This window comes from Agelaius tricolor, unplaced genomic scaffold, assembly GCF_023055355.1.
Source record: "Agelaius tricolor isolate 1412-34295 unplaced genomic scaffold, bAgeTri1.0.p SCAF_31, whole genome shotgun sequence".
In the NCBI taxonomy this organism is placed as follows: Eukaryota; Metazoa; Chordata; class Aves; order Passeriformes; family Icteridae; genus Agelaius; species Agelaius tricolor.
Window position 1 is genome coordinate 6,311,887 of NW_027269291.1, and position 27,977 is coordinate 6,339,863.

Sequence of the window (27,977 nt, forward strand, 5' to 3'; positions counted from 1 at the left end):
ACGCAGTGTCTGAGCCCGGCGAGCACGCTTCAGTTTTTTTTTCTTATTTTATTTTGTAACATTCCCCCCCCCCCCCCCCCTTCCCTCCCTTTCCCGCTCGCGTCTCTCCTCCTCCTCCTCCTCCTCCTCCTTCTCCCCCTCCCCTCACCCCTCTCCCCGTCCGCGTTCCCGGCTCGGCAGGAGCGGCAGGAGGGGCCCGAGCGGAGCGGAGCGGGCAGCGCCGGGGATGGGGCGCGGCTCAGCGGGACCGCGGCCCGTCTGCTCCCCGCTGTGCCCCCCCCTCCGCGGCCCCCTCTGCTGCCTCCTCTGCTGCCTCGTCGGGCTCCTTCTGGTGCTCGGCGCTGCGCACCCAGGTGGGACCGCGCTCTCCCTCCCTCCACTTTCCCGAGTTTTATTATCGGGGGGAAAAGGGGGGGCGAGGAGCCAAACCACGTCGAGGAGCCAGACCAGGGCTGGGGGACGCCCCCCCCGGCCGGGCTCCCCCGGGGAGGGGGTGGCGGGACCCCGGCGGCGGCGCGCAGGGCGGGGGGGGCCGCCTCGCTCTAACGCGGATCACATCGCTGTGGCTTATTTCCTCGCGGAATGTTTTATTTGCTTTTACTACGGTTTGTTTTACTCCATCCCTCTCCGGTCGTAGTGCCTTCCGCCGCGTTTTGTTTTCTGCAGTTTGGTCGCACCCTGTTTTCTTCCCATTCCGCCGCGTTTTCACTCCCTTTTATCACTCTTGAGTTTAACTCCCCGCGCCGAGCAGCCACGCAGCGCCGGCCGAGGCCGGCGGAAACGCTTCCGCGGCCGCGAGGGGGGCCAGGGGGGCTCCTGGGCCTAGGGCGGCCGCCGGCCCGCTCCGCTCCGCAGCCCCTCGCCGGCCCTTTGTGTCTCCGGGGAGGGCAGTTCGCGGAGCGGGAGGTCGGGAAGGGGCCGAAGGCGTTTGTTGGAGCTTGCCGCCCTCTCCCATCCTGACCCACTCCCCTTTCCCGACGTGTTAATCTTATGAAAAAGATTTTCATAAAATCTTTTTTTGATCGGATCGGGGTCCAAGTGTGTATTTGCAAACTTTTTTTTTTCTTCTAGTAAGTCTTCACAGTAAATTCAACGGGTTGTATTTTATCTTTTTTTAACCTTCTGAAGGCACATGAGCCAGACACTGGAGGCTCCTCTTCATGGCCCCTGAAATTGCCGTTGGAGACCCTTTTCATCCCAAGACAGTCTAGCCTAGAACTAAAGAACTGCTTTTGGGACTTCCTTGAATTATTTTGGCTCTATTCAGAAAATTTTAAGATTTGAAAAGAGCAAAATTGGCTACTTTTGCCCAAAAATAGCTGTAATCCCTTGGCCTATTTTGTCAGAGCACATTTAGCAAATCCAAAGCAGATTTGGAAGCGGCAGCATAGGAACACACTGATCCCCTCTCCCATATCCCCTTGCCCCTCCAGGGCTTTCCCCTCTCCCCTCAGTTTCACAGTGCCTGGGGCTGAGATGCCTCACTCAAGGGGCAAACATGGACTTGATGACAGTGGGCAGCAATCCCATGCCAAGCAAGGGGTCGGTTCTGGCATCAGAGGAGAAACTGCTTGGCTGGGAGATGGAGAAAGTAGGAAGCAATGGGAAAGGAGACCCCTGTACCCTGGGGCACTTGGAAGAGTGGTCAGGGTTTGCTGCTGTTTGTAGACATCTCAGCTGGACTTCTCACAGCTGAATTCCTGTTAGACCTCCCCATAATTTACTTGAGGGCTGTGAATTCCTCCTTCTGTGGGCTTTTAGGGAGTTATTTCATTTCAGCAAGGTTCTGCTGCCTTTACAGGCTGATTCTGGCTGTTTCATCCCAAAAAATGTCAGTGGGATCCAAGTCTGGCAATTCTGAGGACAGAGGCATCTCTATCCCGGCCGTGGGGCGGGAGCGGTGGCAGCCGACCCCATGCTGGGCCTGGGCGAGGAACAAGGCGGCTTTCAGCGGCCGCCAGCCCGCAGGGCCGTGTCACTCATGCCTTGCTGGTGCTGAGCACCCTCAGCTCTTTCTCCTCCCCATCCCCACTTTCAGCTGCTCCTGCCCTGGATCAGTCCTCTTTCAGACCTGATGGATGAAGGGGGCAGAGGATGGCACCAATGGAGGTGCCACATCCAGGATCCCCCAGCACCAGCCTGGATTGCAGCTCAGAGAGGATCCTTACTGGGAGTTTGGGATCAGGATGGAATAGTCCCAAGAGTTCCTTGTTCACAAAGACGCTTTCAGTGGGGGCCAGCCCAGCAGACAAGCATTGATTCCCCTGGGGAGCTCTTACTTCTTTGAGAGGTTTGTGCCAAACCCTCACCTCCAGGATAGCCAGAAAGGTGGAGCAGAGCTCTTGGCTGGAGGTTTGGGGCTCCTTGCTGGAATATCTCCTTCAGTTCACCCATCTGTGCAGTGTTGTGTGGGCACCCGCATACCTTCTCAGGGAAACTGAGGCAGCAGCTGCCATCCTGCCATGGCTGCAGGCAGGACAAGGTCCTTATCTCAATGCCAGGACTTGGTGCTGGATCGACTTCTCACCTATCCAGTGCTCAGTGTAGGTCCTGCCATGTCAGCTGTGGGGTAAGAGAGAATGCAAAAGGGACCTGGAAAGAATTTACAGCCTGTAGAGCAAACAGAGCAGCCTTTACGTGAATTTCCCCCCCATTTTCCCCTTTCATAATGGAAATAGCTTGTTGCATGGCAAATGCAGTCCCAAGAAATTATATCTCGATCTTCTTCAGACTGTTTGGGAGCAGGAAAAGGGGTCAGAGCTGGAACCTGGCAGGGCACAAGGGACAGTGGAGAACTCACCTCCCCACCATTTGCAGCCACAGCAGCACTGGGACGTGGCAGCAGGCTTGGGGATGGGGATGACAAGAGTGAAAAGAGATTTAATTTAACCTTCTGTGCAAAACTGTTCAACTGCAAAACTGTCCTGTTCCCCTAAAGCCACCCAGCTGGTATGGGGACCCCAGGTGGTTTCCCATGGGGAGGTGCTCCTTGACAGTGTGTGCAAAGGCATTTTCAGGCATTGAGGTCTTGGTGATGGTTAAAGCCACGTTGCAGATTTTTCTCTCTGGTTTCGTTTTCTCTCTGGCTGGATTTTGCACCTTTCCCTCCAGGCAGAGGCACTCTCTTTAAGTATTACTTCCGTAAGTGTTTTCCAAGGAAACATTTTGCCCCAAAAGCAAAACAAATGTGTGCTGAGGGTGTTATCATCCCTCTGTACTAAATAATTTTTTCCAGATGATAAATCCATCACAAGAGGCTCTGGTCCCATTGACTCGGTGGGTGCTTGGAGCAGGGAAGGGAAGGCTTTGGTCCAGCTCTGCCAGAGGTCCCAGTGTTGCACACTTGATCATCATGCTCTGCTCAGCTCCATGAATGTGGCTGGATCTTGAGTGGGAGGGGGAGTGGTAGCTGCCCTCCCACCCACTCCAACCCAGCCTAAGCCAGCATTTCCTGATTGGTTGTTTAAGCAATTTGTAAAATTTGTTTCTTCACGTGCAGTGAGGAGTAGGATTTTAATTAATCTGAACTGTGCACAGCTCGCAGAGCATCAACATTTTTCTCATTCCTAAGATTGCTTGCAGCCCAAAAGAGACCCACACAGATGCTCTTCTTGTTAAAGAGCCCATCTGTAATTTCTTAAGGGCTAGAAGATGATTAGTGGATTGATTTGCAAATTCTTGGGAGCACTCTTTAGTCTGGGAGCAAAGGTTTGGTGGTTTCAGGGGGCACAGAGTATTTTCCAGTATAATTTCCATGGGGAAATTATACTGCTGGGGAAGGGGCCTCTAACATAATTTTGGACACAAAGCTGGGTCGATGCTGGAACTCCCAGAAGAAAAGGGGAAGTCTGTCTTCCTCCACTTCTCCGCTGCACTTGGTGATGTCGCAATAGGGACGCATATGGGATTTTCCATGTAAAACAGCCTTGTTTGCAGGATGGTGCATAGGTGGAATGGACAGATTGAGCTTTTCCCATTCCTCTGTCTGAATCCCAACATGGCAGCTTGGGGATCTGTAGTAAAGGCCCCATTACCCCAGTAATGCCAGGTCTGGAAGTGCTGGGCATGAGGCAGATAAAGGGCAGCTGGTGGGAAGTTTCATGGTAAATATAATTTTAATTAAAAAATATATATGTATGTGGGACACCAGAGACTGCCCCTGGTAGTGTGAATGTTCTTAGGTTTGGTGAATAGGGGTGCCCCTGTCCAGAGACAGTGATACCACTGCTCAGGGAAGTAACATTAGGAGTGGTACTGGAAAAACAATAGAGAAGAAATCTATGGATCTTTCATCATTTTGGGGGGAGTTTCTTTCGTAGTTTTGAAATATTTGATAAGTCCTCTGCCAACTGTGCTGGAAGCACCCTGTCTATGAGGACATGTCAGGGCTGTCCTGCATGTCACATCACACCACTCACCATTTTGCTGTCCTGGGGCTCTGGGGTGCTGGCGGTTGAAGGAATGGGGACAGTCAGAGGATCTGGGGCTAGAGCAGTTCTCAGGAGTGAGTGACCACTGTATCCTGGGAGAGAGCCTTTGCCTCTCCCACTATGTTCTTGGTGGAATCCATTGCACTCCTCCATCCTGGCTGGAGCCCATTCGAAGGATAGTGCTGCCTTCATGTCCCTGCATTCCTTGGGAGTCAGAACCTCTGGGTGAATGCAGCTGCTGCAGGGCTGGAGCCTGGGCCAGGTCTAGGGAGAAATTGGAGAAAATTTCCATCCTTCTGTCCTTTACTGGGTACTGGAGGGCAGATTCTGGGGCTCTTGTCTCCCTTGTGGCCACTGCTGTGGTGAGTCCCTTGGGCTGCCAAGGGACAGGCATCCCTTCTGGAATGCATTCATTCATCTGTGACCCAGGCAGGATGTTGGGAGAATGGGCTTCTTAATGTGTGCAGAGAGGCTGAAATGAAGTATGGGGCCTTTATGAGACAGCAGGAGTGAGCAGGGTGGTAGGTAGCCAAGTAAGGAGCTCATCACATACAGCTCCTACCATATAAACAACAGTTTCTCTCTGTCTGCTGGGCCAGCCAAGAGGAGTTTCTCAGCTCCAAGTGCACATCCAGCCTCTCCATACCCTCCATAGCCAGACTATCAGAAGCTTCACTTTCTTCTTTGTAGCAAGAGGTCCTTAACTCCCTGAGGTCTGTTATTAAAACAGAACAACAACCACCCTCTTTTATTCTGGAGCTTGGCTTGGAGCACCCAGAGCTGCTTCTGGCAAGTCTGGCCCCAGCCTAGCCTCAGGGTTGTGCTGTGCTGAGTGATGCTGTGGGATGTTGGGCATCATTGCTCATTTGCTGTAAACCTCTAATTTAGGAGTGTCAGGGGTGGGGGTTGTGTCCCCTCTCAACTCAGGAGCAGACAGGACTGGTGACTTTCTTGAGCCAGATGTGTCCTGGGCCTGCCAGAACGGCATTTCCTTCCCGTTTTTTTTTTTTTTTTTTTTTTTTTTTTTTTTTTGGTTTGTTTTTTGGTGGGTTGTTTTTTTTTTTTGGTTTTTTTTTTTTTGGTCTGAAGTTCCTCTCTAAGGAGTTGCATGGAGTTACTGATGTCAGAGGCAGCTGGGGGTGAGGTAGAGCCATGTTGTCCCTCCTGCAGGCTGGGAATGCTCTCGTGTCCCGTTATCACTGGCAGCAGGGATGCTCAAGCTCTGCTGTTGGGAGCTCCCATGGGCACAGCTGATGCTTTTATCACTGTTTCCCATTCCCAGATCATAGAAGGATGCACAGGCTTCTTTCCTGTGGCCAAAAATTGGTGCTCTTCATGGCAGTGGCTATGCTTTTTGCTCTTCTCCACACCAAGACTGTAAGCATCAGCCATGCCTGGGCTGACTGCTGGAGCTGGACTTTGCTGGCAACTTCTCTCCAGCAAGAGGATTTTCCTCCAGAGGAATAATTTGTCCAGTAATATGAAATTCAAGATGGAGTTGGGACTTTTCTGTGACCCTGGTGTATCCCTCAGCAGAACTGTCTGGGCATGATCAGGGGGAGTCCTGGGGTCCTGCCCTCCCAAATGTCACTGGAAGGTGAATTGTTGGGCTGGTGTCTCCCCATTCCAGCAGTTCCTTCTCTTCCTCAGGGCTGTGCAAGCTAGGCCCAGCTGATGCTCTGTCAGGTGAAACTCTCCGGTGTTCCATGAGCAATGATTTTTGTTTCTTTATGGAGTCTCAAAATGGCTTGGGTTGAAAGGGTCCTTAAAGACCCAGGGGCAACTTCCACTAGTGTGGACTGCTTCAAGCCCCATCCAACCAGGCTTGGACATTCCCAGGGGTGGGACAGTCACAGATTCTCTGGGCAACCTGTGCCAGGGCCACTCCACCCTCACAGGGAAGAATTTCTTCCCATCTAACCCTGCCCTCCTCCAGCTTAAAGCCACTGTCCTGTCACTCCAGGCCCTTGTCCAAAGTCCCTGTCCAGCTCTCCTGGAGCCCCTTTAGGCACTGGAAGGAGCTCTAAGGTCTCCCCGGAAACTTCTCCAGGCTGAACATCCCCAGCTCTTCCAGCCTGACTGCATTTTTTGGTCATATTTTTCTCTGTTTTTTTTTAATGCCAGGGGAATTTTTCTTCTCTGCTGCTGATCTTTCCCCCATACTTGGTGCATCCCCACCATGTTTATTGTGAATGAGTTCCCAGATCCCACAGTTTTCCACTCATCAGGGCCGTGTGGGTTTCAGAGCCACTGTTCACCCTTGGGCTGCAAAAATGGGCTGAAAAGATGGTGGTTTGGAGTAGGTGGCTTGGGGCTGCTATGCCCTATTTGCTGGCAGGTGAGAAACATTACATGAGGAGGTTCAGGCTGAAAGGGGGATTCCTTTCTTCACCTTGCAAGTGAAGGGTGGGTTTCTTGCTGCAGGACGTTACAGGTAAAACCTTTTCCTGGGCTCACAAATCCAAATGAAGGTGTTAGTAAGCACAGAGGGCTGCAGCCCCTGAGGGAGCTCATGAGTCTCAGAGTGCCAGTGGAGCCCTGTTTGCTGGCATGGCTAGGGCACCTTGTGGTCTTCAAGGCTTTGCTGCCTTTACCGGCTGGTTTGGAGCAAATCATATCCAGTGTGTGTCTGCAGCACAGGAATCTCCGAGAGGGATCCGTCCCTGTGGCTCTGGAGGTGTTCAGACTCCTGCACAAGCAACTTGGAGCTGTATTTTTTGGGACATCCCACATAAAGGGGAACCTTGAGTGAGAACAAGGGCAGGGAGCACCTTTCCCAGGGCAGCTGCAGGGCAGGGCTGAGTTCCAGAGGTTTGCAAGGGGCTCTGGCATCACACGGTGCCATGATCACCCTCACAGAGGAGCCAGAGAGGTGGCAGGGGCTGTCAGGGATGTGGTATCAGAGCCTCGCAGCACTGACATGTTGGGGACAGCATTTGCTTTCAGTTGTAACTGAAGCCAGAGCCCTGGAGCTGCTCCAGTCCAGGATAACTGGGGCTGGGGTCCTTTTTTGAATTTGCTCCCTGCTGGTGATAGGAGGGTAACAAATGCAATGGAGCAGGGATGCTCTGGGTGTTGTGGGTGGCTGAGCTGGAATGTGCTTGGGGCTGGGTGATGCCAAGGATGCCCATCCATGCTGTGCTGCAGGGCTTTCTCTGTCCACTGTCCTTGTGGCCTCTCTCATCCAGTGCTGCCCACAGTCCCCAAAACAGCTGAAAGTTTGTGCAGTTTTCCATATTTGCTTGAGGATGGTAAAGCTGTTGTGGAAAGGGTTGAGCTGAGTTCCTTCAGTTCAGGCTTCCTGCTGGCCAAGAACTTGCTTTTTTTGAGTGAGAAAAAGAACTTGGAGCCAGCACAGGGTGTAAAAGCTCCCTTGAGAGCTGCCTCAAAAGATGGCAGCTTCTCCATCCCTGCAGTGTTCAGCCACCAGTGCCAAGGCCAGTTTCTCCTGTGGTGCTCAGGCATGAGCACCCAGTATTTCCCACGTGGGTGAGGAGAGTGTTTCTGCTGGCAGAGCCAGTGTCCTGCTTTCAGTCCCGGTTTCCCCTGTCCCCACCATCACACTGCCTTGTAGCACCAGCTGCTTTCTGTGATCCCACCAGTAGGCTGAAGGCAGCATCCCAGTGGCTGCCTGGCTGGAGCAAGACACCATCCTTGATGGAAGTGTGTGGGATTTTGCTTTGCTTTCACAAGTCCTCCACAGAGGAGGAGGACCAGAATGTGATGGGTTAGAGCTGCTCCAAGCTGGCCCTGCTCAAAAGAGGGAGGATGCAGGAGGGAGGGATGGAGTGTGCCAATACCAGCCCTGGTTTAATTTTGGTGATTTCAGGCAGATCATCCAGCAGGATTGTGTTTTCCAGTGCTCTTTGTCCTGTGCCAGAGGAAGCCCCTCTTTGGGAAGGATCTGTAGGTGTTGATGTGATTTGGTTTGCATAACTGGGGGGCGTTTGGAAAGTTCTGCCTGTGTGATTTCAGGTCCACAGATGGTACCAAAACCTGAGGAACATCTCTGAAAGGAGTCAGCCATAGCTGTGCCATGGCTACTGATGGTAGAGCAGGACAGCAGGTCCTGGAAGGCATAGGGACATTCCCAGTCTCCTTGGGATGCTCCTCTGGAGACACCTCCTGCAAGGATTGGGTTTGCTCTGCAGAATACCAGCTTGGGGAAAGGGATTCATTGATCCAAACTTGCCTCCTCCCACCCAACTAAACATGTATCCTGGGCTCAGGAATGCTGAATGCTCCTTTCAGTGCCCAGGAGCTTATCCAAGCACCACTGCCAATGTCATGGACACGATGGACCCAGTCAATTCCAAATTCCATAGATATTAGGGAAAGAAAGGTGTGTTTTTGATGAAACACAGCTTTGCTGCCTGGTGTTGAGCCAATGCGGGTCATCCCCCCCAGCTCCTCCCCAGCAGTGCACAGCAAGCAGTTTTGCTGGAAGAGCTGAGGGGGATGCCAGGGCTGAGCTGGTGCTGGAGCTTTCCCATTCCTCCATGGCCCAGCTGACACTGGGGACACACTGCGTGGCCTCTCCTGCCTTCTTTGAGCCAATGGGCCGAGCTGCTTGCAGAATGCAAGGGCTGCCCACATCCCGTAGCCTATAATTTCCTACTTCCAGCTCTTCTCTTTTTAGAGTAAAATGGTATTTTGTGCTTCTCTGGCCCCAGGCCTGCCCCCTCCAGTCTGGATGTCTTCCTTGAATGCAGTGCCACTGCAAGACCACTGGTGAGTGTGGCCCTTGCATGGTGCTGCCAGCCCCAGTGTGGCACTGAGCGCCCTGACACCGATTTCTGAGCTGCTCTAGTGCTTTTCCAACCTGATATTAATTTTTTCTTGCAAGACAGGGCTCACAGGTGTCCTGTTGCTGATGCTCTCTGTGGTGATGCTGATAGTAGAGCAGCTTTTCTGTTCTAAGGAGCAAAGCGCTGTGTTTGGCTCCTTGCAGAGGAGCCACTGTGGTATCAGGCCCCAGGGAGGCCTCATCCTTCTCCAGTGGGTCACAGCACTGATGCTACATCACCCAAACCTGCTTATAGACCCCCATAGCCCTGGTGCTGGAGGGGCTTCACTGCACTCACTGTAGGTGGGAAGGGGAAAGCAATGGGCTAGGTGTGGCCTGGGTGGTGCTGGCATGGGGAGAAGGTGTTTGGTGGGAGATGAGTTGGTCTCCCACTGTCCAAGTCAGGACCAGGCCAGTTCCAGCTGGAGAAACACCAGCACCAGCTTAAGGAGCCTGAGCTTCAACCAGCCAGAATCAGCCCTGTCTAGATTTTTGCTTATTTTCTCACTTGCCATGATTTTAGAAATATTTTCAGTGAAATGAAATGTTTCATTAACATGAAATAAATAAATTAATTAAATAAAATTTAATTTTATTAAATTAATTAAATACTAAATAAATATTTAAAATTAAATAAAGCCCTGCAAACAAGCTTCACTTTTGTTCATTTGACATAATCAAAAAAATGTCATCTGGGCTGGGGAAGGGGCCTCTGACATAATTTTGGACACAAAGCTGGGTCGATGCTGGAACTCCCAGAAGAAATGGAAATGTCTGTCTTCCTCCGCTTCTTTTTTCCTTTCATACACAGGGCGGAAAAGTTCTGTGAACCAATGTGTTTGTTGCTTGAATGTGCAGGAGCTGTCTGTAACAACCGAGCTGGGGCAGGGTGAGGTTGTGGGGATATAGGAAATGAAAACCTTTTCAGCCCAAAAAATTCATACAGTGGCAAAAAACCAAAGCAAACCAAAGCTAAATATAGTGGGGCCCGTGAGTTCACTTGGACTTCTGGTGAATGTTTGTGGTGGAAAAAAAGTTGATGTTTTATAACAAAGAACAACAAAAGTGGTGGTGTTGATGTGGTGCTTTAGGAAGATTCTTGCTGGGGTGTTGAGATAAGAAGAGACAGTGACAAACCCTGAGGTGGCTTTTTAGCTTAGAAACATTCATTTGAAGAAATAAAGTGTCTTTTAAACTTGATACATCAGCTGGAGCAGCATGTCCCAGCATAATGTCTGGGATTTACTGTTTTATGCAGGTTTTGGGATAAAGTCACATGGTGGGGGTCAGGGAATTTTTTTGAGGAATCATGGTTGGCCCGTGGCAGCAGGCAGGACTGTGGGATGTGTGTGGAGTTAGGGTTGATCTTGGCCTGTCTTCCCTCATCGGCTGCACCTCTGTTTGCTGGCAGCAATTCCCCTCACTTGGCTTCCTCCTCCCAATGCGTGGGCTGGGATTCCAAAGGGTCCTGACATGACATTTTGTATTTGCTGGGACAGGCTGTGCAGGCATTTTCCTTCACAGGATGGGAGACCTTCCCCAGCAGTTCCTGTTTGCTCCATAGTTTTTAGCAGGTCCCCACACACATAGCAGTGATGGATGTGCTATTTCCCTGCTCTGTTTTTCTCTGCCTGGAGAAGATGGCTGGTGCTGAAGCCATTGGCTTCTCATCACTGGCATCATGGCAATGCCTGGGAATGCTGCAGCCAACTGCTGCCCATGGGAGGTCAGTTTTGAACAGCTCTAACGATGCAGTTAGAGTGGGTGAGCACTTTGTGCTGGGTCCGATGCCCAAGAGCCAGCCTTGGTGATGCCACAGTGGATACAGACACCCACCTGTGTCACTCTGCCCAGAGCCCACCAGCGGGAATAGGCACTGGGGCAAACCCTGAGTCAGTGCTGAAGGGAAGTGGTGGTCCCCAGCATCCCAGGTGCTGTGCCCAGGGATGCATGCCAAAACTTGCTTTGCACAGAGCCAGAATATCCTGTCAAGAGTCAGGGCCATGCGTGGCACATACTGAATCTCACCCAGCGATGCTTTCACCCTTTCCATTTGTTCTCTCCCCAGACTCCAAAGTCTTTCTCATCTACAACACGGGCACGCAGGGCTGCCTGGAGACCAAGGACTCGCTGGTGCGACTGGCCAAGGGCTGCAACGCCAGTTCCCCAGCCCAGCAGTGGAAATGGGTCTCCCGAAATCGCCTCTTCAATGTGGGGGCTATGCAGTGCCTGGGAGTATCATGGCATGGGACCAATGCCACAGCAGGGCTGCACCTCTTGGCCACCTATGAGTGCGACCGCGAGTCAGTCAACATGCGCTGGAGCTGCCGTGGGCTCGGGGAGCAGCTCTCGCAGCATCTAGGTGCCCGTCTGGGCAATTCCTCCCTGGACAGGGGGGACCAGGTGCATGGTTCACAGTGGAGAACGTACGGCACCGAGGAAGATCTGTGCTCCATGTCCTACTCTGGTAACGCCTCCTTGGGCATTAGTATTTTCCTGTAACTCAAACCAACCCCAAAATGTGAGCTGAGGCTGTGGTGCTGCAGCAGCTAGGTCCTGCCTGGGAAATGCAGTCCCAGCTTGTTGGGGCTGCAGAACCAGGCAGGATCAGGGCGATGGGGAGTGGGAAGCCTCCGGGCACCGCATAGCCCCCCACACTGGGCCAACCTGCAGCCCTCACCCCAAACTCTCTCCAGCCCCCATAGACACATCCTCAAGCAAGGCCTCCTCTTTTCCCTCAGAAATTTACACCATCCAGGGCAACTCCCATGGGAAGCCCTGCACCATCCCCTTCAAGTACGACAACCAGTGGTTTCACGAGTGCACCAGCACAGGACGGGAGGATGGGCACCTCTGGTGTGCCACCACCCAGGACTATGGCAAGGATGAGCGGTGGGGCTTCTGCCCCATAAAGAGTAAGTAGGGGGACACATCCCATGGAAAAGAGCAAAAACCCCAAGTCCTCTATTAGGGACTTCCAGGCTTCTCATCTCCCCCTGCGAGCAGTCTGCAGTGCCAGAGCAGCATGTTGTTGGGGTTTATTGGGTTATTGGGGGTTTTCTTGTGTCTGTGTTGGGTGCTCACCTGCTCATCCCCACAGGCAATGACTGTGAGACCTTTTGGGACAAGGACCACCTCACAAACAGCTGCTACCAGTTCAACTTCCAGTCGACCCTGTCATGGCAGGAAGCCTGGAATAGCTGTGAGCAGCAAGGGGCCAACCTGCTGAGCATCACAGAGATCCATGAGCAGACCTACATCAATGGTGAGATTCTGGCAGCCTATCTGTGTACTCCTCATCTGGAGCAGAGCTGATGGCAATGTGGGCATTGCCACAGCCAGTTTGCTCTGCTTGCCCCAGGTTTGGAGGGGTGACAAACTGGGGACTGAGCTGGGCTGGGGGACTGATTCTGCCCCGCTGGCTGTGTTGGCTCCAGGTCTGTTGACTGGGTACAGCTCCACGCTCTGGATTGGCCTGAATGACCTGGACATCAATGGAGGCTGGCAGTGGTCAGACAACTCACCCCTCAAGTACCTCAACTGGGAGAATGGTGAGACAGGGGAGGTTGTGGTGGTGATGGGGCTTGAGGAACACCCAGTGATCACCAGAGGTGGCTCCATGGCAAGGGAGGTGGCCCAGGCTGCTGCAGGGTATCCCCTTGCTGCATGGGGACAGAGCCCCAGGGGCCTGTGTAACAGCCTGGGACATCTGTGGAGCTGGAGCAGGGACACAGGATGCTAAGGGGGAATTGGCCCTCTGCAAACACTCGTTGACCCTGTGGATAACATGGATTGTCATTCCTTGTTTGGCGGGTTGCTGCATCCCTGCTTAGTGCTGGAGTGTGGCTGAGGAATGGTTCCCAGCTGCAGACACCCATCCCTAACCCTGGGGTACTCAGAGGGAAGAGGGCCCATTGATCATGCCTGATGCCATCACCGAAAGGCATTTGGGGGAAAACAGTGATACTCTTGGAGTAGGTTTGAGGACAGGTGGGAGAAGTTCAGGTCTGGTATTTTGACCCCTTGACTGCTATTGACATTTCCAGGTAAAACAGTGACCCTTTGGGTTCTTGTGCATTGAGGCACTATAAATAATCCTGGGTACTATAAATAATCCAGGGGTCATGTCTTTGTCATGCAAAATAACAAAATAAAAGGGGTTTTAATGGTGTTGAAGCCGGGAGAGCTGCATTGATGGCTCTGTCCTGACTCCTCCTTATCCCCAGTAGCCTGTCCCCTCCTTATCCCATTCTCCAGACCAGCCCGACAACCCCAGTGAGGAGAACTGCGGGGTGATTCGCACCGAGTCATCCGGGGGATGGCAGAACCGTGACTGTGGCATCGCCCTCCCCTACGTCTGCAAGAAGAAGCCCAACGCCACGGCTGACCCCTTCCTGGCGGGTGAGCAGGGGATGACCAGCATTGGGAATGGGCAGCTCTATAACTCATCTGGTGCTCCCACTCCAGCCTGGTCAGGGGATGCTGCCCATATAGGTGCCCCCGGTATCCTCAGCTTGCTGGTGTCTTAGGTGTGCAGAGCAGGGCTTGAGCTCCCTAGATTTAGGAAAAGTCATCCCCAAGGAACATTTCCAAGTGCTTTATGCCATTCCAGGTTGGGTGGTAAGGGAGGGGTGGAGAGCAGCTTGTCCCCGTGGTCCCCAGGGGAGGGGATGCTCTCTGCTCTGTCCTCATTCTTCTGCAGCCAGAAGGGATTTTTTGTCGTCCCTGGAGCTCTGAAGAGACCATTCCCACACCTTGCACTGCCGTGCATTTATATTTTGGCCGTGGCTTTCCCACTGCGGCTTTGGCTTCGCCTGCTGAGCACCTGTAGGACTGCGGTCCTTTCCCTGCCAAGGAGAGGGCTGGATAGCTGGGCAGGAACCCTCAGGCTGCTTTGTGTCCTGCCAGACTCGTGGTCAGAGGTGAAGGTGGACTGTGAGCCCAGCTGGCAGCCCTTCCAGTCCAACTGCTACCGGCTGGTAGGAGAGAAGAAGAGCTGGCAGGAGGCGAAGAAGACCTGCCTGAGGAGCGGGGGTGATTTGGTCAGCATCCACACGCTCTCTGAGCTGGAATTTGTCACCAAGGAGATCAAGCAAGGTAAGAGGAGCTTTCTGTGCCAGCAGACCCTTTCCTGGCTTATGGGGTCCATGGAAAAGTACCTGGATGTGCTGGAGGCTGCAGAGTTGACTTTGTGCTTGTGCAGGGAGCAGAGGTCCCAGGCTGGGAGGTGCTGTGTTCCCTGGAGGAGACTATAATCTGTGTGCATCCTCCATCCAGCAAATGTGAAAGCTGTTCCCAGAGCAGGCAGTGCTAAGTCAAAACTACCCAGCTGCAGCTGGGAATAGTGCTAGTCCCAGCTAGTTAATGTAGGAAAAGATGGGAAAAAAAATCCTGCTGGACTTGCTGGAGGAGGCCAGCAAGGAGGTATAGGAGAGTGGAGGAAGGAGAGGAAATACTGCTGCCCCTAGGCTGGGAGCAGACTGGGATGTGCTGGAAAGGAATGGTTGAAAACCAGTAGTTCACTGGACCTGAGCTTGCAGTCCTGAACTTGTACTCCCATACTGCTAGCCCCACTCTGAAAGCTGCAGGGAAATGTCCCTGTGTTTCCCACTCTGGGGGTCCATATCCTTGTAATTTCCTACTCCAGGGGTCCATCCTTGCAGGCAGGAGCTGCCCTGCCCTGTCCTGCCGTCTCCTGTCCACTGGCACAAGGAGTTCAGAGCTGAGCCCTGAGTGGGTTTTGGCAGGTGCTGGTGCAGAGACCAGTTCCATCATGAGGGCTGAGGTCATGGGGGGTTCTGCACAGGGTCAGCCAGGAGGAGAGAACTTTACTCCCTCCCTTCCTGTCCTGGCAGATGTGGAGGAGCTCTGGATTGGCCTAAATGACCTCAAGCTGCAAATGAACTTTGAGTGGTCAGATGGGACACCTGTGAGGTTCACGTACTGGCACCCCTTTGAGCCTAACAACTTCCGTGACAGCCTGGAGGACTGTGTTACCATCTGGGGACCGGTGAGAACCTGGAGGGGATGGGGAGTTATCCTGCACCTCTGCAGGGAGCACTGCAGCATCCTCATTGCTGAGGAAGGCATTCCTCAGGGAGTGTCTCCAGCTGGGTTCAGACTAGCTCATCTGAGCCATTGGGATGGGAGGAACCTATCTCATCATCGTTGGGGATTTGGTGTAGGGAAGTAAAGTCTTTGGACCGAATGTAGGGATGAAGGGACTGGGACATTCCCCAGGCTGTCAGATGGGCTCATTGCCACTTTTTTTACCATCCTGCAGGAAGGGAGGTGGAATGACAGCCCCTGTAACCAGACCCTGCCCTCCATCTGCAAAAAGCCTGGTCAGGTGAGCCAGGAGAAGGAGGAGGATGACCACGGGTGCCGAAAGGTAAGGGGCACATGGGGCAGCAGTAGTTCTGGCTGCTCCATGGTTCTGCATGGTGCTTGAGGCTTCAAGGAACCTTTCCCTAAAACCATTTTGGGGAGCCCTGATGAGCAGCACCCAGAGCAGCTGGTCTGTGCCTGAGTGCTGCTGAGCTGGAGCACTCTGGGGCTGCTGAGCCCCTTGCTGCCATGGTAGAGGAGTCCATGGGAAGAAATTGGGACTCAAAACACATGCGTCTGGGCACATTGTCCAAGACTCTTCCCCATCAGGCAGCCTTGGCTGCCAGCAGGGATGTTCATTTTATCTCCCCTTCCCTCTTTTTGTGCTAAAACACAGGAGCACGTGGGAGCCTGGCAGGATGGAGGTGGCTGCCAGCCCTATGCCTTGACGAGATGGCAGGTTGCCTCCTCCGGGCAGGGCATGGGCATTTTGGGGACACTAAACCAGCAGATTCTCACTCAGCCTGTGCCCTGCCTCGGTTTCCCCAGCCGTCGCACAGGGCTGAAGCCGGCCTGTTCCCACGCTTGCTGGGAAGTGGTTTTTGTAGTTCTCTTCAAAGCCTCCAAGCACTGAGTCTGGCAGCAGCGTGGCTCTTGAACCTCTCCCAGCCTTTCAGAGCTGGCCAGCATGCTTGCGCCCTGGCTAGCAAGCAGCCACTCCAGGCCAGCTCCCAGAGGTGCTGCTGGGCTCCTCCCATGTCCTTGCCCCATTTCAAGCAGCTGCTTGGCTATGCCAGAGCTTGGGGGAGCACAGCAGCCAGAAGAGCTGCCATGCAGAGCCAGATTTGAGGGCAGCCAGACATAGCTGGAAGAGCCTCCGTGGCTGTCCACAGGTACTGGGGATGAGACACTCAGTTGCAGAGTTCTGCTACCATGTATCTGTGTGTCCCCAAAGTGGTCCTGAGGCCTCCCTGTTGAGATTTAACTCCCTCCTGGCTCTCCAGCCTCAGTCTTAGCTTAGCCTTGGGTGCCCAGCAGAGATGCGCTGGGAAACGAGCTGTGAGGGATAAATGAACCAATGCAAGGGAGAAATGAACCAAGAACTATCCTTCCTCTACTTACTCATCCTCAATGAGGACTTTTGCCACCCAGAGGCAGAAGCTGGTGGAGAGGAGGCACATCTTGCTCAGGCATTCTGTTCTATCCACTCCAGCCACTGCGCTGGTTTTTCATGGTGGCCTTGGTGCTTTTTCCCCCTTAAAAAATCTCCTTTATTTCAGGAACAGCCTTAAAAAGGAAGCAATGAAGTATAGAGGTTTGGGCAATGGTAAAGGCAGATCAGGAGGGATGTGGGGGCACACTGGAGTTGGAAGCTGGAGGCAGCACTTGAGGTTGGGGATCCTGTCCTGGTCCTCTTTTAGATCACAGGGACTTGTGGTGCTGTATCTGGGAGTGCACCCTTGGGGTATTAGGGGTGCTGAGGCTGGTGCTGGTTGGGGACCCATCTGGGGACATTGCATTGTCCCAGGACAGGCCTCCTTTCTTCGTTGCTCAGTTGCATCCATGCTGTTCCAGAGGGACCCAGCTTATGAGTCTGTACCTGGATTTGCTAGCTTCGGAGAAAGGCTGTAGGAGCAGGAACTTGGAGGAAAAACTGGGATTTGTGGTTGTTTTCATTTCCCAAAGCTGCTCTCCTGCTTCCTTCCCCACTGTGCTGATGACACTGCATATGGCATGTGCCCCCACTGTCCTTCCAATGCCCAGGGGACCCAGGAGTAGAACCCTAGTGAGGCTTCCCCCTTCCAGGGGGTCCGTGAGCCTGGAGCCACTTGGCTCCTTGGCTGAGCCACTTCACCCTTGTGAAGGGTGTGTGTCCCCTCTTGCAGATGAGTCCCCATGTCCCTCCCGACTCTGCCACCACCGCTGCCACCCCCAGGGCCACCCTGCTCTGGCAGAAAACAGACACTATTGTGTCTCCAACCCCGGAGAGACTCCAACATCAACAAGGCGGGGGATTAAAGCTGACTGCGGTGGTACTCGCTTTGGACTCAGTCCTGCAGTGTAAAGAGGAGGATTATGTTCCCCTGCCTGCTCCCTGGCCGGGGCTTGACACTGGCAGGGAGAGCTGTTTCCCCAGCTTTGAAGCTGCCTGGGTGTTTGTTTTCCCTTGTAGCCATGTCCTCTGGGGCCAGGGGCTTGTTGAAGCTCAAAGCTGAGTGGGATCAAGCTGGGGCAGCTGGGGGCAGGAGACCTCCCAGGAGAAGGCAGAGGCGGTGGTGGGGAACTTGGGATGTTGCTCTCGTGCCCTGGGATTGCTCCCATCCTTCTGGGGAGGTCCAGGTGGGCAGTGGTGGATGCTCCCTGTCACCTGTCCCCAGGGCTGGAAGTGGCACAGCCCATCCTGCTTCTGGCTGGGTGAGGACCGTGTCCCCTACAGTGACGCCCGTAAGACGTGCTCTGACTACAGCTCCACGCTGGTTACCATCACCAACAGGTCAGTGCCATGCCAGTGGTGGTGGGTTTGCCCCAAAACAAGCCCTGCAAGGAAGTGACTTCCAAGGGCTGGAGCATCATGGACAGCTCAGTGTCTCAGTGGACGATCCCACTCTCACTGTTCCTTCAGGTTCGAGCAGGCATATGTGAGCAGTCTCATCTATGGCTGGGATGGGGAGTATTTTTGGACAGCTCTGCAGGACATCAATGAGACAGGTGCATTCCACTGGCTGAGCGGTGATGAGGTGACATACACTCACTGGAACCGCAACCAGCCCGGTAAGGGATGGGGGTGGGATGAGGACTCCCCCTTCTTGGAGGGCAGGGCTGGCACTGCCCCCCAGAACAGTCCAACTCTAAGGCTGGCATCTCCCCTGCTCTCGTGAGCACTCCAGGTTACAACAAGGGTGGATGCGTGGCCCTGGCCACTGGCAGCTCCATGGGGCTGTGGGAGGTGAAGAACTGCAGCACCTTCAAGGCCAAGTACATCTGTCGACAGAACTTGGGCACCCCAGTCAATCCTGAACTGCCCAGTCCTTTCCCCACGCCCAGCCTCACTGCCACCTGCCCCCCAGGATGGAGCTCCGACCCCAAGCTTCGTCACTGCTACAAGGTGAAGGGGGGTTGGACAGGTTGGTGTGGGGATGCACATGCCTCCCCAGTGCAGGGGAGTGAAGGGGCACATTTTGGTGCTTGCAAGAGGCACTCCACAACCCTGGCTGGGGCTGGATGGCACCACTGTGTCCTGGGACATGGCTGCCTGCAGGTTGGAACAGGGCTCTGCTCCTGTTCTGCTGTTGAGCCCCCCATGCTGTGGGTTTTTTCTTTCCCAGGTATTCAGCTTTGAAAAGCTGCAAGAGAAGAAGACGTGGATCGCTGCACAGGAATTCTGCCGGGAGCTGGGAGCCCAGCTGCTCAGCCTAGGCAGCTATGAGGAGGAGCATTTTGTTGCCAACACCCTCAACAAGATTTTTGGGTGAGAGGCTGGGGGCATCAGTGTGTGTCCCACTGCTGGTGTGTGCTTGCCACAAGCCCACAGCCCTCCTGGTGGTCTAGCACATGTGAGTGGAAGGAAGGATGGATGGATGGATGGATGGATGGATGGATGGATGGATGGATGGATGGATCTCTCTGAGCACAGACCGGTGTACAGAAGGTGCATCAGTTGGTGTGGCTAATGTGGGAGATGTGCAAGAAGTTCAGTGTAATTTGGGGATGGAGCTTGGGTTTAAAGCAGCTCCAGTCCTGAGATGGCATGCCTGTTATCCCAGTTCCTATCTTCAGGTATGTGGGGATGGCAGGCTTTGAAAACAAACAGAAAAAGCCTTGATTATAAATATATATTTGCATATAAGTATAAACCCCTCTGGTTTGAAGGGGGCTGTGTACTCACATGTCTCCCTGGGTCCCCATAGGGAGTCAGAACCGGAGCTCCATGAGCAGCACTGGTTCTGGATTGGCCTGAACCGGCGGGACCCTGCTGGGGACCAGAGCTGGAGGTGGAGCGACGGGCTGGGGGTGAGTCCAGGAGGCATTTGAGTTGTGGGAGGGACGAATCTGGTGCTGGTGGAAAGGACCAACACTGCCCATCTCTCTCAACCCCCAGTTTTTCTACCACAACTTTGACCGCAGCAACTATGATGACGATGACATCCGGAGCTGCACAGTGCTGGATCTGGCCTCCCTGCAGTGGATGCCGATGCAGTGTGAAGCCCAGCTGGACTGGATCTGCAAACTGCCTAAAGGTACTGGCAAAGGGGTCCCCAAAACCATCAGCTGTGACTGACCTGGAGGAGCATGGGCTTTAGGGTGGAATCCTTGGGAGGAGGGTGGGTGATTCCTAATTCAGGGACTGGGAGAGGTACTGTCACTTCTGGGGGAATTCAGGAGGGGCATCCTGCCGTTGTAGCCCATGGATGGTTTGCAGAGAAGCATCCATGGGAGCATCCCAGCCTGCACCCCACTGACACCTTCTCTTGCCCTTTCTCCAGGTGCCGATGTGAAGGAGCCAGAGATCACAACCCAAGGTGTGTTAGCCACAGCCTTTTGACACAGTTCACAGAATATTTTGAGTTGGAAAGGACCCACAAGGACCATTGAGTCCAGCTCCTGGCCCTGCACCCCAGCAATCCCACCCTGTGCTTGAGAGTGTTGTCCAAATGCTCCTTGAGCTCTGGCAGCCTTGGAGCCATAGTTACTGCCCTGGGGAGCCTGTTCAGTGCCTGACCACCCACTGAGGGAAGAACCTTTTCCTAATATCCAACCTCAACCTCTCCTGGCTCAACTTCGGGTCATGCATAGACCACCTGATGTCTTCAATGGGTGTCTGATGCAGTGTTATTAAGAGGAGGATGGATCCTGGGCAGGGTTGTGGGAGGGAGGGGAACCCAGGCATCCCACTGCAGCTCCGTTGCAGGAGAGGGACAAAAGCAAAGCAGCCCAGTAGGGATGTGGGTGTCCTGTCAGGGTGACCATGGCAGGGGTGTCAGCTTCAGTGTGAGATCTGGTCTGTGCCTGCAGGCAGCAAAGAGTGGGTGAAGTACCAGGAGGCCGAATACAAGTTCTTTGAACACCACTCAACATGGCTGCAGGCAAAGCGCATCTGCAGCTGGTTCCAGGCTGAGCTGACATCAGTGCACAGCAAGGCCGAGCTGCACTTCCTAGGCCAGAACCTGAAGAAGGTACCAAGGGGACAGGAACATCCCAGGGCACCAGTGGCCATGGGCTCTGCTACCTTGTGGGTGCTCTTCCTTGCCTTCTTTCACCCTTTTCTGGAGGGACCATATTTGGGGGTGCTAGGCTTTGCTGGGGTCATGATGGATTTATGTGGTGGCTGGTCCTGATGCCTGGGGGTGGGTTTGGGGCTTAGCAAAGTGATGTTTTTTGCCTTGCTTTTGCAAGCTGGGGAAGGGTGTCTGATCCCCATGGCAGCCTCAGTTGCCCCCAGAGACTCTCCAGTCCCTGAAGGGCACTGATATGTCCTCTCTGGGCGTGCAGTTCTCCAGGGGCCAGGAGCAGCACTGGTGGATTGGGCTGCACACCTACGAGAACGACGGGAGGTTCAAGTAAGTCACAGCCACTGTATCCCTGGACGTCCCTACCCTACAGTGCCCATGACATCCCCATACCACTATGTCCCTGCACACTACTGTCCCCACATCTCAGAGTGCTGTGACTCAGCAGCTGCATCTCAGGGGTCTCATCCTGGGGTGCTGGGCTGGAGATTCCTCACCCAAGAGGGTAGTGGTGGAAAACGCTCCCAGTTAGGGCATTCAAGTTGTCCCATTCACCAAGTCACTGCTCATCCTCCTGATGCTGTTCCAGGTGGTCTGATGGGTCCCCCCTCAACTTTGTCTCTTGGGCACCAGGCAAGCCTCGGCCCATCAGCAAGGACAGGAAGTGTGTGTACATGACAGCCAGCCGAGGTGAGGGCAGGGCAGGGCTCCACATGGGGCTCTGAGTGGCTGGGGCACTGGTACCGGTGCAGAGGGGCATCATGCCCAGCCTGTCCCTTCCCACAGAGGACTGGGGGGACCAGAAGTGCATGACAGCGCTTCCTTACATCTGCAAGCGAAGCAACGGGACATCTGTGAAGCCTTCCCTCTTTCCGGTACCTGCTGCCACAAGTGGGGGCTGTCCCCAAGGCTGGCTGCCCTTCCTCAGCAAGGTACCACTGGAGGGAGAGGGGACAGCAGGATGGGAGAGGGGATGGCAGGATGGAGAGGTGATGGCTATTTCCTAGTCTTCCACCAGCCCTGCGGAGCCACAGAGGGGGTGGCTGCAAAATGGCAGGATGGAGATGCCTGCACATGTTTTGTGGGGAGTGCTGGGGGGTGCATTTACAGGGATGCTGGGAGACATGCTGTGGGATGGTGAAGGTGAGGTGTGCGCACAGGTTTGCCAGGAGAGATGTGAAAGGGCCAGAGGGGTTGGGGGGTGGCCCGCATGAGCTTGTGAAGGGGAGAAGGACCATTGTGGCAGAATGGGGCAGAGTAGGGACAGTGCAAGGCTCAGGGTTGGGGTCAGCTGCACTTCCTGGCCCATCCTGTGCCCCTGCGTCTGCAGTGTTTCAGCTTCAATGGCCACAACAAAGGCGAGATAGTGAAGTGGCCAGAGGCGAAGCAGTTGTGTGAGAACCAGGGCGCCATCCTGGCCACCATTGCCAGCCCCCTGGAGCAGGGTAGGTCTCCTCTGCCCCACCACCCCACCAGGGTTCTGTCTGCCAGGGGTGGTCCTCAGCATCTCACCTGTCATTTGCAGCCTTCATCACATCCATGCTGCCCAACATCTCCTTGGACCTCTGGATTGGCCTGCACGATACCCAGGGGGAGTTCCAGTGGGTGGAGGGGGAACCGCTGCGGCACGTGAGCTGGGCACCCGGAGAGCCCTCAGGCTGCAGCTCCTCCAGCCCCAATGACAAGCTGGTGAGGGAGATTCCCCATAGCACCCCCTTCCCTCAGGAAGGTCCCACAGTGCCAGGCCCAGCCTTGGAAAAGGAAAGATTTCGTGGGCTGGGGTGGCTCTCCAAGGCCAGTGCAGGATGCAGCCCTTCAGGGTGGGGGTTTCTGGCATGGGAATCTCTGCTGTGTAGGACAACAGTGCTAAGAGCAGTGCTGACCTTGTGGTTTGGCTGTGCAGACCAACTGCGTTGTGGTGTGGCATGGCTCACCCCCCCTCTTCACGGGACGCTGGGATGACCGGAGCTGCCTGGAGGAGAAACATGGCTATGTCTGCCAGCGGAGCATAGGTAGGAGGGGGATGAGGGGACAGCCCCAGCTCTCTTGGCTGAGGATCTGTCACTACCACCCTGGTGCCCCATGCTGTGATGGGACTGGGGAACCTGGGGCAATGGGTTTAGCTTGAGGAGACGGACTTAACTTAGGCGAGTGGGTCCCTGATCCCAGCCTTTTGTGGGACAGCCCCAAACCTGTGCACACCAACCTGGCTCAGTGTGTCCCCACAGAGTCGTGCATCCTGGTGGACAGCTCCTAGGTGGGGATGGTGCTAGGGTGTCACTGCTTGTCATTCCTGAGGATGTCCCTCTGTCCTTCCCAGTTGCACCAGGATGTCACCAGGTGCAACCAGCACAGTACTGCCAGGGACACACTGACCTGGGTAGGGATGGACAAAAGGGTGACCCACCTGGGATGCAGGAACATCCTCCGTGCCCTCTGACCATGTCTCTTTTCTCCTCCAGACCCGGCCCTGAGCCCTGTGCAGGCACCATTCCCCCCTTCTCCTACTGGCACCCTCTTTTACCACAACAGCACTTACCGCATCCTGCAGAAACCCCTCAGGTGGCACGAGGCGCTGCTGCTCTGCGAGACCCTCAATGCCACCCTGGCCACCATCTCCAACCCCTACAGCCAGGCCTTCCTCACACAGGCCGTCAGCAGCCTGCAGGCTCCGCTCTGGATTGGGTTAGCCAATGATGAGGTGAGGGAAGGGGGCAGGCACCTGGGGCACGGGTCCCCGGAGGGATCACAGCAGCCTCCCAGGCACCTCCTCCCTGTGATGTTCCAGGGAGGCCGGAGCTACTCGTGGCTGACGGAGGAGAATCTCATCTACACTAACTGGCAGGATGGGGAGCCCCAACAGATCACTGGCTGCTCCTACATGGACACGGACGGGAGCTGGCGCACAGCTGGCTGTGACACCAGGCTGCAGGGGGGCATCTGTCAGTTCCAAACAGGTGCTGGCCAGGGGGCCTGGGGTAGTCTGGGTGGGGTGTGACCAAGGGTTGGAGATGGCATCCCACCAGAGACCTTCTGGAGCATGTCCTTGTGGGTCTGGGTGCCCCAGTGTGCTCTGGGACCCCAAGATCCTGTGCCCCACCACACCTTTAATGTACCATGTGCTTCCCAGGTCACCCTCGCATGCACAAGTGGACCTACAGTGGCAGCTGTCCCAAATCACTGGAGGACTCGTCCTGGATCCCCTTCCGGGACCACTGCTACACCTTCCACATGGAGATCACTCTTGGGCAGAAGGATGCCATGAAGAGGTGCCAGAAAGGTATGAGGGAGCTGGGGTGGTAAAGGAGGGTGATGCATCCTTGTAAGTGGAAAAGAGTGGGATCCCCAGGATGTTTGTGGGTGCAGCAGAGCCCCCTTGTCCCTGTGCCCCTGTCCAGCCTTGGTCAGCCATTGTCTCCTTGCTGTTCCATGTTAGGGTTCCCCAGTCGTCATGTGGTTCATGGGTGGGTCCTGAACTTTGTCCTGTTGGGCACTGCTGCTCCCTAACTCAGTCCTCTCAGTTCTGGGCTCCTCCATGACAGTCTTCCTTCTGCAGTTGGCGGCACAGTGTTGTCCATCCAGGATGAAATGGAGAATGTCTTTGTGTGGGAGCATCTCCAGGCGTATGAGGGCCTTTCCAAGGGGGCCTGGCTGGGCATGACCTTCAACCCCAAAGGTACAAAGGAAGGAATGAGGTTTGAGATACTCACTCAGGCACCTCCATGAACTCCCACCAAGTCTGTGGTGAGCAGAGGAAGCCTTTGGTGGTGGCACCACTGAGGAGGGCTCATACCATAGTGTGACCAGGTGCACTAGTGTCTCAGGCTGTGCTGGACATACTGCGTGTGCCCTCCTCTGGCTCGGTGGGATAGGAAATCCAAAGCCTTCTTCAAGGCACTGGAGCCTGCAGATTCAGGAAGGTGTGCTGTAGCCCCTGGTCCTCCTCATCGCACCGCCCCACCATAGAATCACAGAATCATGGGATGGTTTGGGTTGGAAGATACCTTAAGGCCAATCCAGTCTCACCCCCTGCCATGGACAGGGCCACCTTCCGCTAGACCAGGCTTCCCAGAGCCCTGTCACACTTCCTTGTACTTTCTGAACTGGAGCAAAAGTGGGGTGTCCTCTTCAGCTTCCTTAAGCCTAATTTTCCCATTTTCCAGGTGGCACCTTGGTTTGGCATGACAACAGTGCCGTGAACTACTCCAACTGGGGCCAGCATGACACGGGGCCCAGCATGCTTAGCCAGAACAGCTGCTACTGGATCCAGAGCAGCAACGGCGTGTGGCGTCTAGGCTCCTGCACAAACGTAACCATGGGGGTCATTTGCAAGATCCCCCGAGGTAGGGCCCCCTCTGCTGCTTGAGGCTTCTGGGCTGATGTAGGGTGAGCTGGGGTCTGGGCAGGGTCGTGCATGGCAGAACTGTCACAGTGGCAGCACCAACCACATGTTTTCAGTAATTCCAGTGCAGGGCCTTGTATGGGTTGGTGTTGGGGTTTACAGGTCTCCATTGGGCTCAGTGATGGGCTGTGCCCAATGTGTCTCATTGGCTGCGTCAGTTCCTTGAGACAGGATGAGGCTGGTGGGACAGTGGTAGAGCAGAGCCAGAGGACCACCCCAGCTATTCATCACCTGTTGCCTGTGTGGTGCAGCACTGGGAGCAGTGCAGAGTGTGGGTCCAGAGTTGCTGGTTGTGGGAAGATGGGAGGGTGTCGTGGCTATGCACTCACCTGTCTATGTTGCCATTGCAGTGGAGGAGAGCAGCTTTTCCAGAGCAGGTGAGTAGCACCATCAGCCTGGGCATAGTACTGGGACTGGAAACCAGAACTGGGAGCCTGTGCCACAGCCTGACTTATGTAAATGATGAAAGGAATGGGGTTTATGGGTGGGGAATTCCATTCCCAAGTGACTTTGGCCTTGACTTAGGACTCCTCAGCAGCAGGAGCCATCATTTCATGAAGGTGTGTGTCTGCCCAGCTGCTTGCCAGACTCTCCTTCTAGTGCCCACACTGCCTGGTCAGTCAGGGAGATGGCCAGCATGTTTGCTGGTAGGATCCCAAAGATCCATCCCAGGCAGCTGCTAAATGTTCATACACACCACAAAAGACCCAGGGAGTCTGCCCAGCCCCAGGAGGTCTGCCCAGTAGCAAGATGTCCACAAAACACCAAAGCAGATTGTCAGAGTCACAGAATATGCTGAGCTGGAAAGAACCCACCAGGATCAAGGATCATTGAGTCCAGTTCTTTAAGTAACCCATACGGAAATCAAATCCACAACCTTGGTGTTATTAGCATCATGCTTAACCAACTGAGCTAATCTCATTCCAGTCCTGTCCTGCTCTGATCCGCCACAGGGGAAAAAGGCTCTCCAGGGCAGTGGTCAGCCCCAAGACTGCCAGAGCTCAGGAAGTGTTTGGTCAGCACTCTCAGGCACAGGGTGGGATTCTTGGGGTGTCCTGTGCAGGTCCAGGAGTTGGACTTGGTGACCTTTGTGGGTTCATTCCAACTCGGGGCATTCTATGATTAAATCACCCTGCCCAGAAACACGGGTCTAGCTGGAGCCCCACCACCCTCAGCTTCTCCTGCAGGCTGAGCAGAGAACAGGAGCCATCTGTCTGCCTCTCAACAGCCTTTTCCTCCCTGCAGCTCTGCCAGAGAACACAACAGCCATCGCAGTGGTTGTGCTGTCGACACTGGCACTGTGCACCGTGCTGGGGGTCGTTGTCTTCCTGTACAAGCGCCGACAGAGCGCAGAGCGGGGCGCCTTTGAGAGTGCTCGCTACAGTCGCACCACCTCCAACCCCAGTGAATCTGCTGAGAAGAACATCCTGGTGTCAGACATGGAGATGAACGAGCAGCAAGACTAATGGCAGAGGGGACGCTGGGGATGGGGATCTGGGGAGGGGGGAGGATGGAAACCATCATGCATGCTATCCCCATGGTGCACGGGGCAGGGGTGGCAGCAGGACTGGTGTGGCAGGGCAGGGAAAGGGGCTGGGATCAGGGTTGCGGTCCAGCCAGGTGGGCAAAAGGAGGGAGCCAGGGTCCCTCCTGCCCGGCATGTCACTGCCGTCACCTCTGGGCTTGTCCCCAGCTGCTGGGATTTTGCCTGCAGCAGCTGTGGTGGCAGTTTCAGAGCTAAAAAGTTTTGAGAGAAGTTGCTGCACAAGTTTGAGAGCTTTCCAGCGGCACGAACAGGCTCCAAGACACCTTTGCTTTGGGAGAAGGCAAGCACAGGGATTCAGGGCCCTGCAGCAGGCTCCTCCCCCAGGAACCGAGCTGGTGTCCACGAAGACATCCTCCCAGGCAAGAGGTCTCCAAAGCCAATCTACCTCCCCTCTGTGTGCAGCGGCAAGGGCCCTGCCAGCTCCCAGCCCCACCACTATGCCGCTCCTTCCCTCTCTTCGGCCTCATCCCCGCCTCCAGCAGAAAGCACACTGTTGCAGTGATCCTAGCATGGAGCCCCACAGGATCAGCGATGGAATCCTCTCCTCCGTGGCACATTCCTAGGGCTGTGTACAGCCCCAGGGACGCTGTGCAGCTTTCCTGTTCTGTAAGCCAGAGCTTGTCCCATTTTCTTTGATGTGTGTGTCCCCCAAATAACTGCACAGGAGAGCACACCAGCAAAATGCTGGCCCAGCCCCTCTGGTGGAGCGCCCTCAGCACCTCGGACCCCACAGGAGGAGTTGGGTGCTGAGGCAGGAGATGCTGCCAGAGATCTGGGACCACCCTCTGTGCCTTGTCAGGCAGGGATGGTGTGGGGCTGGGGTCACATGCCGCTGGTGCCTTGTTGGGCCCAGAAGGCTGAGGATCAGTGCTCTAGGGTGGGGAGGATTTGGGAAGTTTTGGTGGTTGTTTTGAAGTTGGTGGTTTGTTGGTTTTCTAAGGAAATTATGGTAGCTTTTGTTGCTATACTGTACTGAGTGCGTGCTGAATATATACGTTTTTTCACACAGCTGACTGGGGTGTGTGTGGTTGCCTGTTTCCATGTAGGGTGTAGCAGAGGAGGAGGTGGAGGAGGAGGGCAGTGTGTGGCTTCCTGCCTGGCTTTTGAGCTGTGCAGGAAGGAGTGGGGGTGGCCCAGGGCTGAGCCATCCTCCATCAGCTGCATGCAGCAGCATCCTGGGATGAAGGATGCCTGGAGACAGCGAGAGTTGTTAGGTCCTCAACGATGGTTCCCTGCTAGGAATGGGATCCAAAGAGCC

The 27,977-nt window shown here is 54.8% G+C and overlaps 1 protein-coding gene across 2 annotated transcripts; it reads left to right on the forward strand.

Moving 5' to 3' along the window:
• MRC2 (mannose receptor C-type 2) lies at positions 1-27,732 on the forward strand. 2 transcript variants are annotated; one of them, XM_071450750.1, is made up of 30 exons: positions 1-353; positions 11,285-11,683; positions 11,958-12,131; positions 12,317-12,481; positions 12,654-12,767; positions 13,474-13,617; positions 14,125-14,313; positions 15,072-15,226; positions 15,500-15,607; positions 17,922-18,037; positions 18,167-18,315; positions 18,432-18,649; positions 18,870-19,012; positions 19,452-19,554; positions 19,643-19,781; positions 20,028-20,063; positions 20,557-20,717; positions 21,034-21,101; positions 21,361-21,461; positions 21,558-21,703; positions 22,102-22,216; positions 22,297-22,460; positions 22,675-22,783; positions 23,234-23,472; positions 23,560-23,728; positions 23,902-24,051; positions 24,328-24,447; positions 24,935-25,114; positions 25,524-25,550; positions 26,419-27,732. In XM_071450750.1, exons 1-30 carry the CDS (start codon positions 227-229, stop codon positions 26,637-26,639), a joined length of 4,449 nt encoding a protein of 1,482 aa, XP_071306851.1. In that variant the 5' UTR covers positions 1-226; the 3' UTR covers positions 26,640-27,732. The 2 variants fall into 2 exon arrangements, with proteins under 2 accessions (XP_071306851.1, XP_071306852.1); XM_071450751.1 differs by lacking the exons at positions 1-353; positions 11,285-11,683; positions 11,958-12,131 and having other exon boundaries at positions 12,344-12,481; positions 13,446-13,617.
• Positions 27,733-27,977: the final 245 nt, after the last annotated feature.

Bases quoted from the DNA above. Each gene is read 5' to 3' on its own strand.
- MRC2 (XM_071450750.1), top strand. From the start codon at position 227: ATGGGGCGCGGCTCAGCGGGACCGCGGCCCGTCTGCTCCCCGCTGTGC. The intron at 12,768-13,473 runs GTGAGACAGGGG...CCCATTCTCCAG, and splicing joins GTACCTCAACTGGGAGAATG to ACCAGCCCGACAACCCCAGT. The intron at 25,115-25,523 runs GTAGGGCCCCCT...TTGCCATTGCAG, and splicing joins CATTTGCAAGATCCCCCGAG to TGGAGGAGAGCAGCTTTTCC.